At 38.1% G+C, this 14,444-nt stretch overlaps 1 protein-coding gene and 1 pseudogene across 2 annotated transcripts; one reads left to right on the forward strand and one right to left on the reverse strand.

Moving 5' to 3' along the window:
- The first annotated feature begins 251 nt into the window (after positions 1-251).
- Positions 252-9,117, forward strand: LOC116329338 (annotated as a pseudogene).
- A 1,021-nt stretch (positions 9,118-10,138) lies between these two features.
- On the reverse strand, positions 10,139-13,374 carry LOC120433928 (angiopoietin-related protein 5-like). Of its 2 annotated transcripts, XM_039601036.1 has the most exons (7): positions 13,299-13,374; positions 13,063-13,143; positions 12,916-12,943; positions 12,726-12,817; positions 11,994-12,111; positions 11,693-11,878; positions 10,139-11,502 (listed from the first exon to the last, which is right to left on the reverse strand). In XM_039601036.1, exons 2-7 carry the CDS (start codon positions 13,135-13,137, stop codon positions 11,204-11,206), a joined length of 798 nt encoding a protein of 265 aa, XP_039456970.1. In that variant the 5' UTR covers positions 13,138-13,143; positions 13,299-13,374; the 3' UTR covers positions 10,139-11,203. The 2 variants fall into 2 exon arrangements, with proteins under 2 accessions (XP_039456970.1, XP_039456971.1); XM_039601037.1 differs by lacking the exon at positions 13,299-13,374 and having other exon boundaries at positions 13,063-13,267.
- Positions 13,375-14,444: the final 1,070 nt, after the last annotated feature.

Consider the following 14,444-nt stretch of genomic DNA (forward strand, 5'->3'; position numbering starts at 1 on the left):
TGTGTGTGGGGGGCAGGGGTGCTTGATGAGGAACCCAACGTGGTTGTGGAGTCTCCCCTCTTCCAGTTATTGGGCCGTTCTCATCCTCCACCCACAGAGTAAAAAAAATACTCAGTAAAAGCAAAGGGGTATAGAGAGAAACACACTGACTGACACTACTGGCCAAGTAAGAACAAAATCCAAGTCAATGCTGAAGTACTCCTGTCCATGTTTTTCTATCCTCCTGCGTGGAAAGTGGCGCCGCATGACGTCACATATAAACAGGAAATAACGATAGTGAGCGGTGCTGTGGAAATCACGACCTGTCGGATTTAAAACATTAAGACACAAATACAATGTAAAGCTATCAGTAACAGAGTTAAGACGGACGAAGTCTGAGTTTAGTCCCAGTAGGACCAAACGATGTGTCGTTTTCCCAGCTCCAGGAAATCAGCAGGCTCAATGGTCCAGAATGGCACAGATCAGGTCCTGCAGCACGTCAAACCTGTGAGTCACGCTTTGTGCTAAGAAAGACTTAAGTACAATAACTAGAGTCAGTTATCCGCAAAACAAACATGACAAGGTCATATTCGTTAGGATAAGACCATATGTCATTTATGTTTATTTATCCCAAAGTTTCCAAAAGTTGAATCTGTTCATCTGGACGTAGCGTTTTGTGGGAGAAACGTTTCGTCACTCATCCAAGTGACTTCTTCAGTCTCAGCTGACTGCAGGTTTCCCCAAGAGAATGCATCAAGACGTTATCCCAAAGTTGTTCAATTCAAATACAGCTGTCATAAGTGTAGTAACAAATGTGTGTGTGTGTGTGTGTGAAAACCTAGATGAATATGGAAATGCGCAGTAGTTTATACAGGAACTATTTTCCTTGTTTTAGTTTTATATTGTTTTAAATGCAGGGAAAACGTGCTGCTATTGTACTGAAGGGTTAAAGTACCAAATAATCATAAACAGCCAAAATAAATAAATATCTGCTTACACCTATGAGTAATGTTGAAAGCTCATTTATATTTTACAGGCTGGGCCGCAATCATTATAACGTTCATATATTTTGATGAAAATCTCTCCATGTTTATTAGCTGGCAGATGTTCAGCATCTTCTATGATTGCAGAGAAGTTTTACGAGAACTTTTTTTCCCCTGAATAAATAGTTACCAACCCATATTTTTTTTTTATTTTTTTTCCTGTACCAGGTGAGCTCATCACGCTGCTACACTGCAGGGAAAGATGAGTACTGTTCATCGATCATGAAATTCCAAGTTTGTAAAAGAAAGGTCCGCACATGCCTTCCAAGGTATGGCTGCATCTTCCTATTCTTGGTCGTGTTTGCCTTAAGCTTCGTGATAGATTTCATGGACATCCTGGAGGTGAGGAATTGTTTTTCATTCATTTATACATCTTTTCTCTTACGCTTGTCCAATTCAGGGTCATGAGGGCTGTCCCAGCTGTCTTTGGGGAGGAGGCAGGGTGCACCGTGCACATAGAGACAGACAACTATTCACACTCACATTCACACCTATGGGCAATTTAGAATCACCAGTTAACGTAACCCCACTAATTGCATGTCTCTTTATTCATTTATTTGGGACTTAAATCATTTTAGGCAGTGAGATAAGGTTCAATGAACTGTGTTTTTAGAATAGTTTCATTTAATTAATGACAGGCATTGTTTTTTTTTTGTTGGTTTTTACATTTCAAAATTAGCAGTGTAGTTTTCTTGCCAATGGTTTCTGTATTTAACTGGGATGTTGTAAATATAACCAGCAGACATGATGGCAAAGGATTGATCTGTGAACTCTGTCTATATGGCAAATAAATGTCTACCTGTGCTAACCAAGATGCATTGTAAGCAGGTGTATTTATCTTATTTCCACCAGTCCTGATATGAGAGTAATTCTTTCACCTAGCATGTAACAAATGAATCTAAACCAATTAAAAAGTGATTGGTGATTATACCCCACATTCCATACATTATACACCTCTCCAGAAGTCCCACAGTCACTGTGAGTGGAAACACATTTAAAAAATGTTTGTACAAAATGACCTTGGGCACCTTAAATAGCAACATAATGGCTTCTTACACAAAAAATACAATTTCTAATCTGACAACTTAAATATAAACTTTAAAAAAAAGTATATTATAAAGTATATTATTAGTATATTTCACAAATAATTCTTTTTAAATATTGTTTCAGTAAAATGTTTAAAATCCACAGTATACTACTAATATTTTTCAAATCTATTACAATTGACTGTGCTGTTCTCATTGTCAAATGCAAATTCTTTTCATTAGGTGTATTTCGTCCTATATGATAGGGCATGGTCTAGAAGTTACTCGATAGTCATTTGCAATTACACTGTAAGGAGGGGAAGTCTTATTTCCTATTTACCCATTGGTAAAACTAAATACCTACACTAACTGAGCAAAAGAATGAGAAACAATATACAGAATCTTCAAGTTTTATTCGTTTTGTCCCTTTTACCAGGACAAGGTAACTCCATAAACCTTTTTTTAGGTTTGCTCCCTTATGAATGAGGAGACACGCTGAAGCTCACTCACCAGATAGCTTCCAACTGTCTTTACTTGTAAGCACAATCAATGAAGAACAGTTACAACCCACTCACTGAATAATGATTTGTTTTCACAATCTAAGAAGAGAAGGTTTACATGCTCCATAATATAGGCTGCATCAAAAATATTGTGTAGTTAAAATGTGCAAACATCATTGTTTTCTTGTTGTTTTGTTGAAAACAACAAAAAATCTATCTAGTACAATCATCTATTTTTTTTTTTTAAATACTCAGAAGGTACTCATTAGTTTAAAAAAATAGATGAAGCATCCATGCATGTAATTTGAAAGCTTTGTCATAATTTCTTTCTCTTGCTGTGTATTTTTAATCTTTACTGTAAAAATCCAGGTCAAAAGAAAATTAAACCATGAGTCACAGGCAAGCAACATGACTTACTATGTGTTAATAGACCTCTCTCCATTGACTCATACTTGTTATTAATCCCTGTCTTTCTTCTTCCCAACCGGTTATGGCAGATGGCCGCCCTCCGTGAGGCTGCTTCTGCCAGAGGTTTCTTCCTGTTAAAGAGAGTTTTTCCTTCCCACTGTCGCCAAAGTGCTTGCTCATAAGGGGTCATATGATTGTTGGGTTTTTCTCTATATGTATTATTGTAGGATCGATCTTACAATATAAAGCGCTTTGTTTGTATAGCGACTTTTGTATTGATTTTGCGCTGTATAAATAAAATTCAATTGAATTGACCGTGGACCACAAATTACGCCCTTGGAACTGTTCTGTAGGATGGATGTCTGGAAGGATGGCTGGCTTTGTTGCCTCATTGTCCTAAATAGAGCCAACATTGTGATAAAGTGCATGTTCATGGTAAATCATCTCTTTCTGTCAGTTTAATGTTAATGTTCACCCAACTAACCTGAAGTAACTCGGATATTGGAACAAGCTCAGGTTTAGTGCACTCATTTATATTTGACATCTTCACTGAATAGTTTATTCATTTTCCTGAAGATCAAGCAGATGTGGATCATTAGACATTTGTATTGGCACAAATAAGACATGAAAGTAGGAAATACAATTTCAAGAGAAACGTTTTATTGTAATTTGTTAACTGCTGGCCATTTATTTTATGGATTTTTGTCTCTGCTGTGCTCTCTCTCTGTTTTCCATTTTCAGAATACTGTGAAGTCTACCATCCATAGCTCATACGCAGACAGACATTATGACTTCTGCAAATTCCAACCACTGTCCCTTAAGGAGACTCATGAAGAATACCTCCTAATGAAGTCCATCGCTTGGCCTGAAACTCCACCTTTACCATTTCCTCATTACCTGAGCAAGACCAGTGATCCCTCACACAGCAGCTTCACCATTCTCTCAGGGAGGGAAGACGGAGAGTGGCACAAAGATGATAACCTGGAGATTCTGATCAAAATGTACGACTTCCAGGGGCTTCCAAAGAAATTTGGGGGAGACATTTTACTTGCCCGGCTCCATAACCCAACTCTTGGTGCAGGTGTGGTAGGGCAAGTGGTGGATCATCTCAATGGCTCCTATTCCGCTGTGTTCTATTTACCCTGGGAAGGAAACGCAGAGGTTGAGGTGATGCTAAAACTGAATTTCAATGTGATCATGGTCTTTCAGTCAGCCTTCCTTTTTAATACAATATGATCTTCAGACAAAGGTAGGATTCTCATTTCAAGATAGTAGACTAAACAAGACACAGGTGCAAACGATTAAAATAAGGATAGGGAAGTAAAATTCAGACACAGGAGACAACTTTCAAAGTAAAACACACAAATGGTAACAGAATCTAACTAATCAGACACAATTCACACTTGACATAAAATGAAGTAAATCTGAAAGCCAAGCTATAAACACTGAAAAAAGGTTTCAGGTCCTAAAAGGACATGGAAGTTGGCTCTAATTTGACACTTCTCAAGTTTAACTTTAAGCTTTGTTAAAACTTCAACTGCACCCAGTCAAAAAGCCACACTCTAAAGCCGAGACCACATTTTTGTGCATGACTCTTACTGCAACCAACTTTAAGCATCAATATTATGTGATACATCATACATCCTCACTTCCAAAAAGTATGGACTAAGTGATTTGCAAATATCATAAATCAAGATTTTCTTCGTAATAGAACAATATAACAAGTTTAAACTGGGAAAATGTCCTGCTGTAAGGAGAAAAAATGTCATTTTGAATTTAATGGCAGCAATACATGTTGAAAGAGTTAGAACTGAGTCATGTTTACCACTGTGTGGCATCTCCTCTTCTTTTAACAACTAAGGAAACCAAATTTTGTATCATCCTCACTTGATATAGGATTCTAGTGGATAACAGGCCTGGATCGTATCATTTTTAAATTTTCCTAATGTTGGTCAAAGGTCTGGACTGTAGGTAGCCCAGTTAAGCAGTATGTGACTCTTTTACTATGAAGCCATGGTGTTGCAAAAGATGCACTGTTTGCTTTTGCATTCTCTTTCTGAAACATGAAAGTCTTCCCATGAAAATGCCATCTTCTAGATGGGAGCATATATTCCTCTAAAACCTGTAGAAGAACGGATCCTCCCACGAGCACTGATGATGCTTTTCCACATGTGCAAGCTGCCAGTTCCAATAGCATTAATGTGCTGCGCCTGACATCAGAGAAGCAGGCTTTTGAACGGAGTGCTGCTAACACATGATGTTTCCTTTCCTCTTTATTAGAATTTCAATTCATGTGACCGCAGAACAGTTTTTTCCACTTTGTCTTAATCCAATTGAAATGACCTTAGCCCAGAAATGATAGTGGTGTTTCTTTATCATGTTCACACGTTGCGTCTTCTTTTCATGATAGAGCTTTAACCTGCACTTGTGAATTGCATGGTGAACTGTGTTCACAGAGTGATTTCTGGGAGTGTTCCTGGGGTCACACAGTGATTTCCATGACAGAATTATGCATGCTGTCTGTAAGCCTGAAGGTCACAGCTATCTAATATTTTTCCCCTTATCCCATGCTTACAGAGATTTCTCCAAGACGTTTGATGATATTATATATTGCTCCAAATATATTATATATATATTGTAGGTGATGAAATATTCTAAGTGTTTTCAATCCTACATTTTGGAGCATTGTTCTGAAATTGTTCCACAGTTTGTAATTTTTGCATCTTTTCTTTTATTCAAAGAAACTGGGCCTCTGAAATGTTCTTTATTCCCAAATATGTTACTACCATGTTGCCCATTAACCTAATTACTGCAAAATGTTCCTCCAACTGTGTTTTAGTAGAGCTCACTCTTCCACCCTTTTCTTTCCACTATCCCATTTTTTTTTAGATGCTGCCATCAAATCCAAATTGAACTTCTATTTCTCAGAAAATAGTCAAATCTTCAAATGTCTTAAAGTATGTTTAAAATGAACAAAGAAAAAAATGTATATATAGAAAATGTATTGCTGTTCCTTAAAGATCAATACTGGAGAGTGCGCTGATTTAGTAGCGGTTTGCACTCTTGGAGTGCTTCTTTTGCTTGTTGATTTCTAAAGCCACTAAAACCATATTAATACTGACAAGATGACCACTATACATCTAGATACATGATGTCTAAAAGTGTGGTTTGCATATTTAACTTCAACCATTTGCTCTTGTCATAAGCAGTATGCCCAGGCATGATCATTATGACATCATCATGATCTAAGGGAAGTTTAGCTGTGCTGTATGCTAATCCACAGAGAAATACACAAATAGGAATGTCATTCTTTGTCCTCCCAGGTAACACTGGTTCACCCCAGTGAGGCAATTACAGTGCTGCACAGTCTGACCAGAAAACACCCTGACAGGATTTACTTCAAGAGCCTCTTCCGCTCAGGCTACATCAATGAAACTACTGTCTGTAACGTGTGTTTGCGTCCAACCCAGCAGCCTGTGTGCAACTACACTGACCTCCGTACAGGCGAGCCGTGGTTCTGCTACAAGCCAAAGAATCTGAGTTGTGATACCAGGATCAATCACTCCAAAGGAAGGCTTAAAAAAAACCTCATGACCACAGAGACCCTTTTTCAAAGGTGTGTATATGCCACATTATCTGTATGACCTAAATGGGGAATTTCTAAAGTTAGTATAGGCAAAAAGTGACTGACACAAAAAATCAGTCATACTTGATGATTTTGAGCTTTTCTTCCAAAAAGCTAATATTTTACACTCAGACTGTGAAGCAAACCTTGTCTGTACTTGTGTTAATGCTAAATGGGTTAAAAAAGGGTATTTTTGTTTTGTTCTCTGCAATCAAAATCATTTTGTTGCGTGTGCTTTTTGCCTCAGTGGTGTCAACATGAAAGTCTCCATTCCAGCTTCAGGACCTTCCGGTGTCACTGTTTTGCCAAAAACTAAAGGTAAAGTACAATTTTTCCAATTATTTACATTTTTTTTAGTAGTATGGAGTAAGCTAAAAGTTTTTGGATGCGATGTTAGTGTTCATGTGGAGAGATAATCCCTAAGAAGTTTTTTTCAGTGCTCCTTCAGAAGCTTGACTGCTACACATGGATCACTCCCTGGAAGCCATGTTCTGTGCCCTCGCAGTGCTGGGTCTTCGCAACTGTGTTGAAACACTTCAACTTGTCTTGATCTCACAATTTTCATTGCACTGTGTGTGGGCCCACAGTTGTGTGCTGATACATGCTAGATGTTCAGTTTCCAGTGGATATACTTAGACTTCTCAGAATGTTACAGTACAGCTTTCCTTCAGGAATTCACCTGCACAAACCTGTAAATGTCAAACAGTGACTACAGTTCCAGTTGATCTCCCACCGGATGTGCTCTCTGCACAAATTTAAGGTCCATACTTAAATGATAGAAGGCACAATGCAAGTGATTATAACAGGACCTTCCAGATGCAATTTAAAAGTAGCTGCACCAGAAGAGTGTCATAAATTAACCATGAACAAAAGATAAGGTTTTTGGTTTTTCTGACTGGTTTCTAAAATGTTTTGATCACACCACAAGCTGCACTTAGCAGATAAAATGCTGAATGAAGTGCACCCTCTCTCTTTAATCTTCAGTTTGAGGCAAGTTTTCAACATCCACACATGTGGTGAGTTGTAAGGTTTACAATCAAGACAAATTATGATACGTGCAAAGCTGCCATGATTTCATGTAGATGGCCACAGGGTTAAACTGTTCCAAAACTAATATAGTGGTGTGTGAAGTCTTGCATCTGTAGTATGATGGTAGAGTGGCTTTTTTTCTCTGGAATTTGCTTAACTTACGCATGATTGCCACAGTAACATTAGACTTATCAGCTGGTTAAAAATATACTATTATTTATTTTTAACATCTTCTCAGGTTGGTCCATGGTGAGTAGCCGCACTGTGAAGTCTAGACCCTCTGGGTATTATTTCCACAGTGTGTGGCGAGCATTACGTGGCCCCAGTGTTCCTCACTTCAACACTTCCTCAGCTATCACTCAGTGTCTGAAAGGAAAGGTGGTTCATATATCACGGAGACTCCACCGTCAGGCAGTGGTTTGAATACTTTAACGCAACACTACCAGGTAGCTGCTCCACAAACCTCTCTGGCAACAATTTGATTTTCTTCACAGTGAAACTTAAATCATTCTCTCTGTATTATATTCAGATCTTAAGGAGTTTAACCTGCATAGCCAGAAAAAAATTGGACCTTATATGGCTCTGGACTATGCGAACAACATCTTGGTGACATACCGCTGCCATGGTCCTCCTATCAGGTTTTCCAAAGTCCCAATCACCGAGTTGCGCTATATTGCCAACGAACTAGACAGCGTGACTGGAGGCAGCGAGACCGTCGTAGTTCTTGGCATTTGGTCGCACTTCAGCACTTTCCCCGTTGAGGTCTACATCCGGCGTCTGCAGAGCATCCGCAGGGCGGTGGTGCAGCTGCTGTCCAGGGCTCCAGATACACTGGTTGTCATTCGGACTGCAAACCCAAAAAATCTAACGCTCTATGAGACAATCACTAACAGCGACTGGTACTCGCTGCAGCGTGACAAGGTGCTCAGGGCTATGTTCAAAGGACTGAATGTCCATCTGGTGGATGCTTGGGAGATGGTCGTGGCCCACAACCTGCCACATGAACTCCACCCACAGCCTCCAATTATTGAAAACATGATTAATGTTCTCCTGTCCTACATATGCCCTAAAAAGGTGGCTAGATGTGATTGTTTTCAGCAGTCCATGCACACACATTTATTTCTTGCTTATTTATAACAGAGAAATACAGACTGAGTTGAGTCTAATGCATGATAAATAGTAATGAATAATTAAACTGAGCCTTTGGATTTTCATGCAACAATCCTGGAACTCCTAGAAATACTGGAACTCCTTAACTGACACACAAGCAGGACTTACATAAGGGAATATTGCCTCATACAGGCTCATTCCAATGAACCAATCTATGAGCCGCTATGAATGTTTTATTGACAGTAGGTTGTAATTCAAAGTCACTTATTGAGTATTTCACTCATTACCACAAAAGAAGTAAGCTTCACTATGCTGCCTTGCTTCCAAAGAAAATGTGTTTTGCCACAGTCATCTTTTCAGTGCAACGTTTATTGTGTTTTCTGTAGCAAATCAAATAACACAGAAAGGCAAAATAAAAACTTAAAAAGGGGTAACATTGAGCAAAGTTAGAAATAATTCAAATGTTTGCTATAGAGGTGTATTCAGGTGGACATAAAAATACGGAATTTATTGCTACTAAGAAGGGACATAAAATGGGATATAACAATCTCGAAATAGTCACTGATGTTAATTGCTAAATATTACTTTAAAAAAAACGTGTAAACCCTGTAAAATGACGTCAGATTTTACACAACACTGCCGGTAAATTTGCATCTATTTCTAGAGTACTGGTGGAAGCATAAATCTGACTGACCTCTCAGGTATTACCTCTAGAGTTAAGTGTTTACTAAAATTATCAAAAGACATGTGAATGTATTTTCTGGATTCATGAAAGGACAAAAACAAGAAGAATTTTCTCCAGCTGAATGAAAAGAAAACAGAAGTCCTTGTTTTTGCCAGTGACAGATTAAGTTAATGACAACTTAGGTTCCCTTTGCACATTTGCTAAATCTTCTATCAGGAACCTTGGTGTTACCAAGGAACGTTTGACTCTGTCTTCACTGACAATGCTTACGTTAAATCTCTGGTTCGTTCTTATTTCTGTTACTTGGATCACCAGGTTGAGTTCTACTGTGTCAGGCTTTGGATTGATATTTGTTATTTATGCCTTTATTTTATCACATCTGGATTACTGTAAATTCATTGTTTACTGGTTTTAATAAAGCATCCTTGGAATGCCTGCAGGTTGTTCAGAACGTTACCCACATACATTAATCCAGTTGCACTGATTCTCCATCGACTTCAGATTCCACTTTAAGATTGTGGGGGTTTTTTAATTTTAGAGCTCTGCATGCACAAACGTCCACTTTTCCAGCACCAGCTCCAGACCCTGAAACTCTATGACGCTGTGATCTCTTTTAAAAGCAACTAAAACCTCATCTTTTAAACTTGCTTCTGGATAACCTTTTTGTTTTTATGTTGTAGCATTTTGTTGTTTTGTTTGTGATATTTATCTTGAGAGGTGCTATATAAATAACATTTATGACTAAATATGATGTAATTTAAACATAAGACTGTTGTAGATTAAAGTATTGTTTAAAACTGGCTTATGTTTTTAGTTACAGTTTTATTATGTTGGGAAAAGAATTCTTTTTTGCTATTTGCTATTGGTTATTCAAACTACTTACAATTCAATAAAATGTTATTTATATACCAAAGTGACCAATAACAGGACACTTTTTATGGTAACAGACAGATATCAGAAACAGAGCCTCAACATCATACTGACTGAATTATGCTAAGGACAATTTGGAGAAAGATTATTTATACCAAAAGCATGACCTGTGGTCAGATAAGACTAAACTAGGTCTCTTTGAGTAAAGAGATGCTGCTCATGTTTGAAGAATGAATCCATCCACAACCCAAAGAATACCGTCCCCAGAGTAATAATGAAAAAAACATATGATAAAAAAGATATGAATAATGAAAAAAGATATGGGAAGATTTTGAAAGTAGTCAGCAGCAAAACTTGGGTTCTCGTGTTGTCTTTCAACACGACAATGTCCAAAAACATACTTTGGCATTCTGGTCTGCACATAGCCCTGACTTGAATCCCATTCTCAGGGGTGAAGTGAAGACCAAGAACCATGGCAGAAGATGGTCAAATCTGGAGAAGTTTAAGAGATTTGCCAAAGAAGAATAGTCTAGGACTGCTCAGGTGGTGCATGTGAGACTTGTTGAAAACTATAACAAACGACTGCTGGCTGTTATCCAGCAAAAAGGATTTTCAACACAATTATTGGCAACAGAGGGGCTAATAATGTTGACTCTGGCAGTTTTTAGTTGTTGTAAAATTATTTTTAATACATAAAAAGAGAGGGGAAGCAGTGCTTTAACAGGAAGAGACCTCGGGTAGAACTTGATTATCTGGAAGGCATGTTTTTCAGTTTAGTACAGAAATGACTAAGCATTAACAATACACTGATTTTCATGCTTTTAGCATTGTATTTTATATATCTCCTTCACAGTTACTTTTATTAAAAGCTTTGTTGAAAGTTTTTTACAGAATAAAAATCAGCACTTGATAATTTGAGGAGGTTCCTTTCACACCGACTTGATCATCATTTTTGTGGCCTTGGCTGAGTATGGTGCAGGTGGTTTCCAGGTGCGCCAGTGGAGGCCCGAAGCCCAACCTATGTGTTCACCGTAGGAATGCCAGTCACCGTTTAAATTGGCGGACCCACACTTGCTGTACCACCACCCGCCGCCCTCTCTAAAGGTACATGCCCTATCAGCAATGTCACCAAAGATGCAGGGGGAGCAGCCATCATTATCGCGGTCAACTGTGCTAAAGCCATAGCCATTCTGATCAATGCCTTTGTAGGCACCACGGATGGCATCACCTTTGGACAGAGTGGGAAACAAATCAGGAAAAATGAATTTCTAAAACTCACAGGGTTTCTTTAAAGTACAAAAAAAGAACAATATCTAACACCTGATTACATTAACAAACAGTGAGCAACATTTATGTGTATATAAAAGCAAAAGAAAATGGGGACAGTAAAAACTTCAATAGGCTTCAGGCTTCAGTACCTGCATTTCCACGGTACTTCCCAACATGTAGTTTGAACGCGGTTTTCTCATTTCCCAGTCTAAAGTTTTTGTACTCAGCGAAAGCAGTCCCATCTTCATGATCCCACAGATCCACCCTCATCGCCCACTTCTTGGACTTATCTTTGGTAAGATAAAAAATCTTCTTCAGCCCGAGCCAGTGGTCCTCTGAGAGTCAAAGCACAAAGAAAAGATTTAATATTTTTATGTTAGATCCATTCTTGATCTCTAGGATTATATATCACTACATCATAATAATAATCATTGTAAGTAATTTATTTACGTGTCAGGTTTCCAAAGCCAGTTTTATATGCTGCCCATTTTCTGCGGAAAGAAACGGCTCCTCCGCTTCGTTTTTGAAACACCGTCCAGCCTCCATCTGGACGCATCTCACAGTAAACCTGAGTAAGAAGTTCATTCAACACATATTATGAAATCCAGCTGGCATTTACTTCTACTTTTTATCTAAGGAGCAAGAAACATTTTAGAATATGGCCTACAAGTAGTGGAGTAATTCACCTGTAATAAATGGAAATTCAATATTTTATTTGAAATTACAATCTAATCATACTAACCTATGAATACTTAAAGGTAGGTACACTACAATAACAGGGTATCAACTCGGGTTTTACAGGAAACAAAGAAATTATTATATTGTATGTTAAGTACAGTGTAAGTAATTTTAGCTAGTGTAAAATGTCATGGTAATTGTGCAGAAAAATAAATATTTATGTATCTTACATCCATTTAGATAAAGGGGAATTACACCCTTAGTCAGGGCTATATTATAGAGTATATAACCAGATGCTCAGTGTGCTTTTTGTTTAACATTACTGTTAACTTAATAGTTATGAATATAAAGTAAACTGTATCCTGTTATCTATAACCAAATGAAACCTTGGTCTGGTGAAATCATTTGAAAGATAAATTGCATTTATAGTTTACAGTGCTGCTTTTGTTTACTGTGATCTTATAAACATGACTTTGTTATTATTTTTATTGGCTCGATCGATACCTTAAACTTGTTCATGGCTCCATTCGGCTGGATCGTATAAACGCCACTGGATGCTCGTGGTGACAGAGTCTTAATCTGTGTGCAGTCTGTTCCTGAGGCGTACACCATAACAGAAAGAAACACAATAAGAAGCGGAAGAATAAGACTGAAATAGTATACTTATCTGAGTAATAACAAACAAGATCCATACCTTGAGGAGAACCTGCTTTGTCCTGTCTCTAGCAATACAAAGAAACAGTTTTAAAGTGAGTCTTACCCTCGTTTAAATATCCATCTTAAATGCTGACAATACAGAGGCAGGACAGGCCAAGTAGGGAAAGAATTTTAAAGCTCTTACTTTCACCCCAGCCTGTTCTGTGCAGCTCAAAAGAAATGCCAGGATGAGTCCACAATACACAACCAGACTCTTCATTTTGACCTATGTTTAAAACGGACAAGACTGTAAACAGTGTTTAGTCAGATGAAAACTGCTGGTAACTCTGCTGTCAGAAGATGACTGGCTGCTCAGAGTAATTCTGTCCTGTTCATTACTGCAGCAGTAATAGTCAACAGTTTCTTTCTCCAAACACATACCTGCGTGTTAGGTGAACCTTAAACCCCGTCTCAAGATTAACAGCAGCAGCAGTCCCTTTATCCAGTAGCTTAACTACCACACCCCTTCACTGCTATGACAAGCGCGTCACTTCCTACCTTATGTCAGTGTGAGTGTGACAACTCAAATCTGAACAACTGATGCAGTCATCCAACATGAACTGCACTGTTCTCTGAAAGAGCTTGTTTACCTAATGTTACACAACTTTCACATGGGTTATTTCTCAGACCTCTCTGGCTACACCTCTCTCTAACATTCCAACAAGGGTGTGTAGAAGTCTGAGTAGTTCTAGTTGCACAGCAATAAAGTCACTGTTTGTGGAAGCCAGTTACAGACATTCTCTTTTCATTGACTCAGATAGCAAGGGATGTTTACAATTGCTCCTTTGGCGTCTGTAGTTAGAAAAATTACATTTTTCCTTAAATCTAAATTTTTCTCCAGATATTGTTATTCCCCAGAGACACTGCTCAGTCATTTCTTCTTATTCTTGAAGATGATAAATTTGATGTACATATGAAACTGAAAGAATAAATTCTAACTACTTTTAAGCAATTGCCTAACTTTTTATTTAATGGCACCACCAGATGAAATGTTTTAACCGTTTAATCATCAAGTGGAATATAGTCATTTGCCTGTTGGTTTGGCACCAAATTTTTCCAGTTATTTATGGTTTGTAATAGTTTCAGTGATCGCCAGGTGTCCCATGAGATGTGTAGTTTTAAGTAAAATGTTTTTGCAACTTTTAACTGTGTTACTATGAAACACAGAGTTGCCACAGTTCTCAAATCAAACTCTGGAAGTTGATCAAAAATGATTTATGTCTTATTTTTCCAAACGTTTACAGTAACTTTGGATAAAGCACTTGGAAGATGCTCCACATTTCCCTTGTGTATCTGTGATAATGTCTATATGTACTCTAGCAGCATGATCTTTGTGGTTGTTATGCTACAATCACAGTAGGAAAAACAGTGGTTGGAGAATGCAACACAACCAAAATTACTGTGTATGGTGCACAATGAACTTGGTTGTTTCGAGTGATTGTTTCGAAGACGGGGCCAGCATGACGCACAGGGTGACGGCTGAGGGAGTTCCATGCTAAATCTCTGGGTCACCTTGGTTAAAGCAAC

This window comes from Oreochromis aureus, linkage group 17 (genome assembly GCF_013358895.1).
Source record: "Oreochromis aureus strain Israel breed Guangdong linkage group 17, ZZ_aureus, whole genome shotgun sequence".
NCBI lineage: Eukaryota > Metazoa > Chordata > Actinopteri > Cichliformes > Cichlidae > Oreochromis > Oreochromis aureus.

Coding starts and splice junctions, on each gene's coding strand:
- LOC120433928 (XM_039601036.1), bottom strand. CDS start 13,137: ATGAAGAGTCTGGTTGTGTATTGTGGACTCATCCTGGCATTTCTTTTG. Junction 12,112..12,725: donor GAGCCATGAACAAGTTTAAG/GTATCGATCGAG, acceptor CTTCTTACTCAG/GTTTACTGTGAGATGCGTCC. Junction 11,879..11,993: donor TGGCTTTGGAAACCTGACAC/GTAAATAAATTA, acceptor TTTGACTCTCAG/AGGACCACTGGCTCGGGCTG.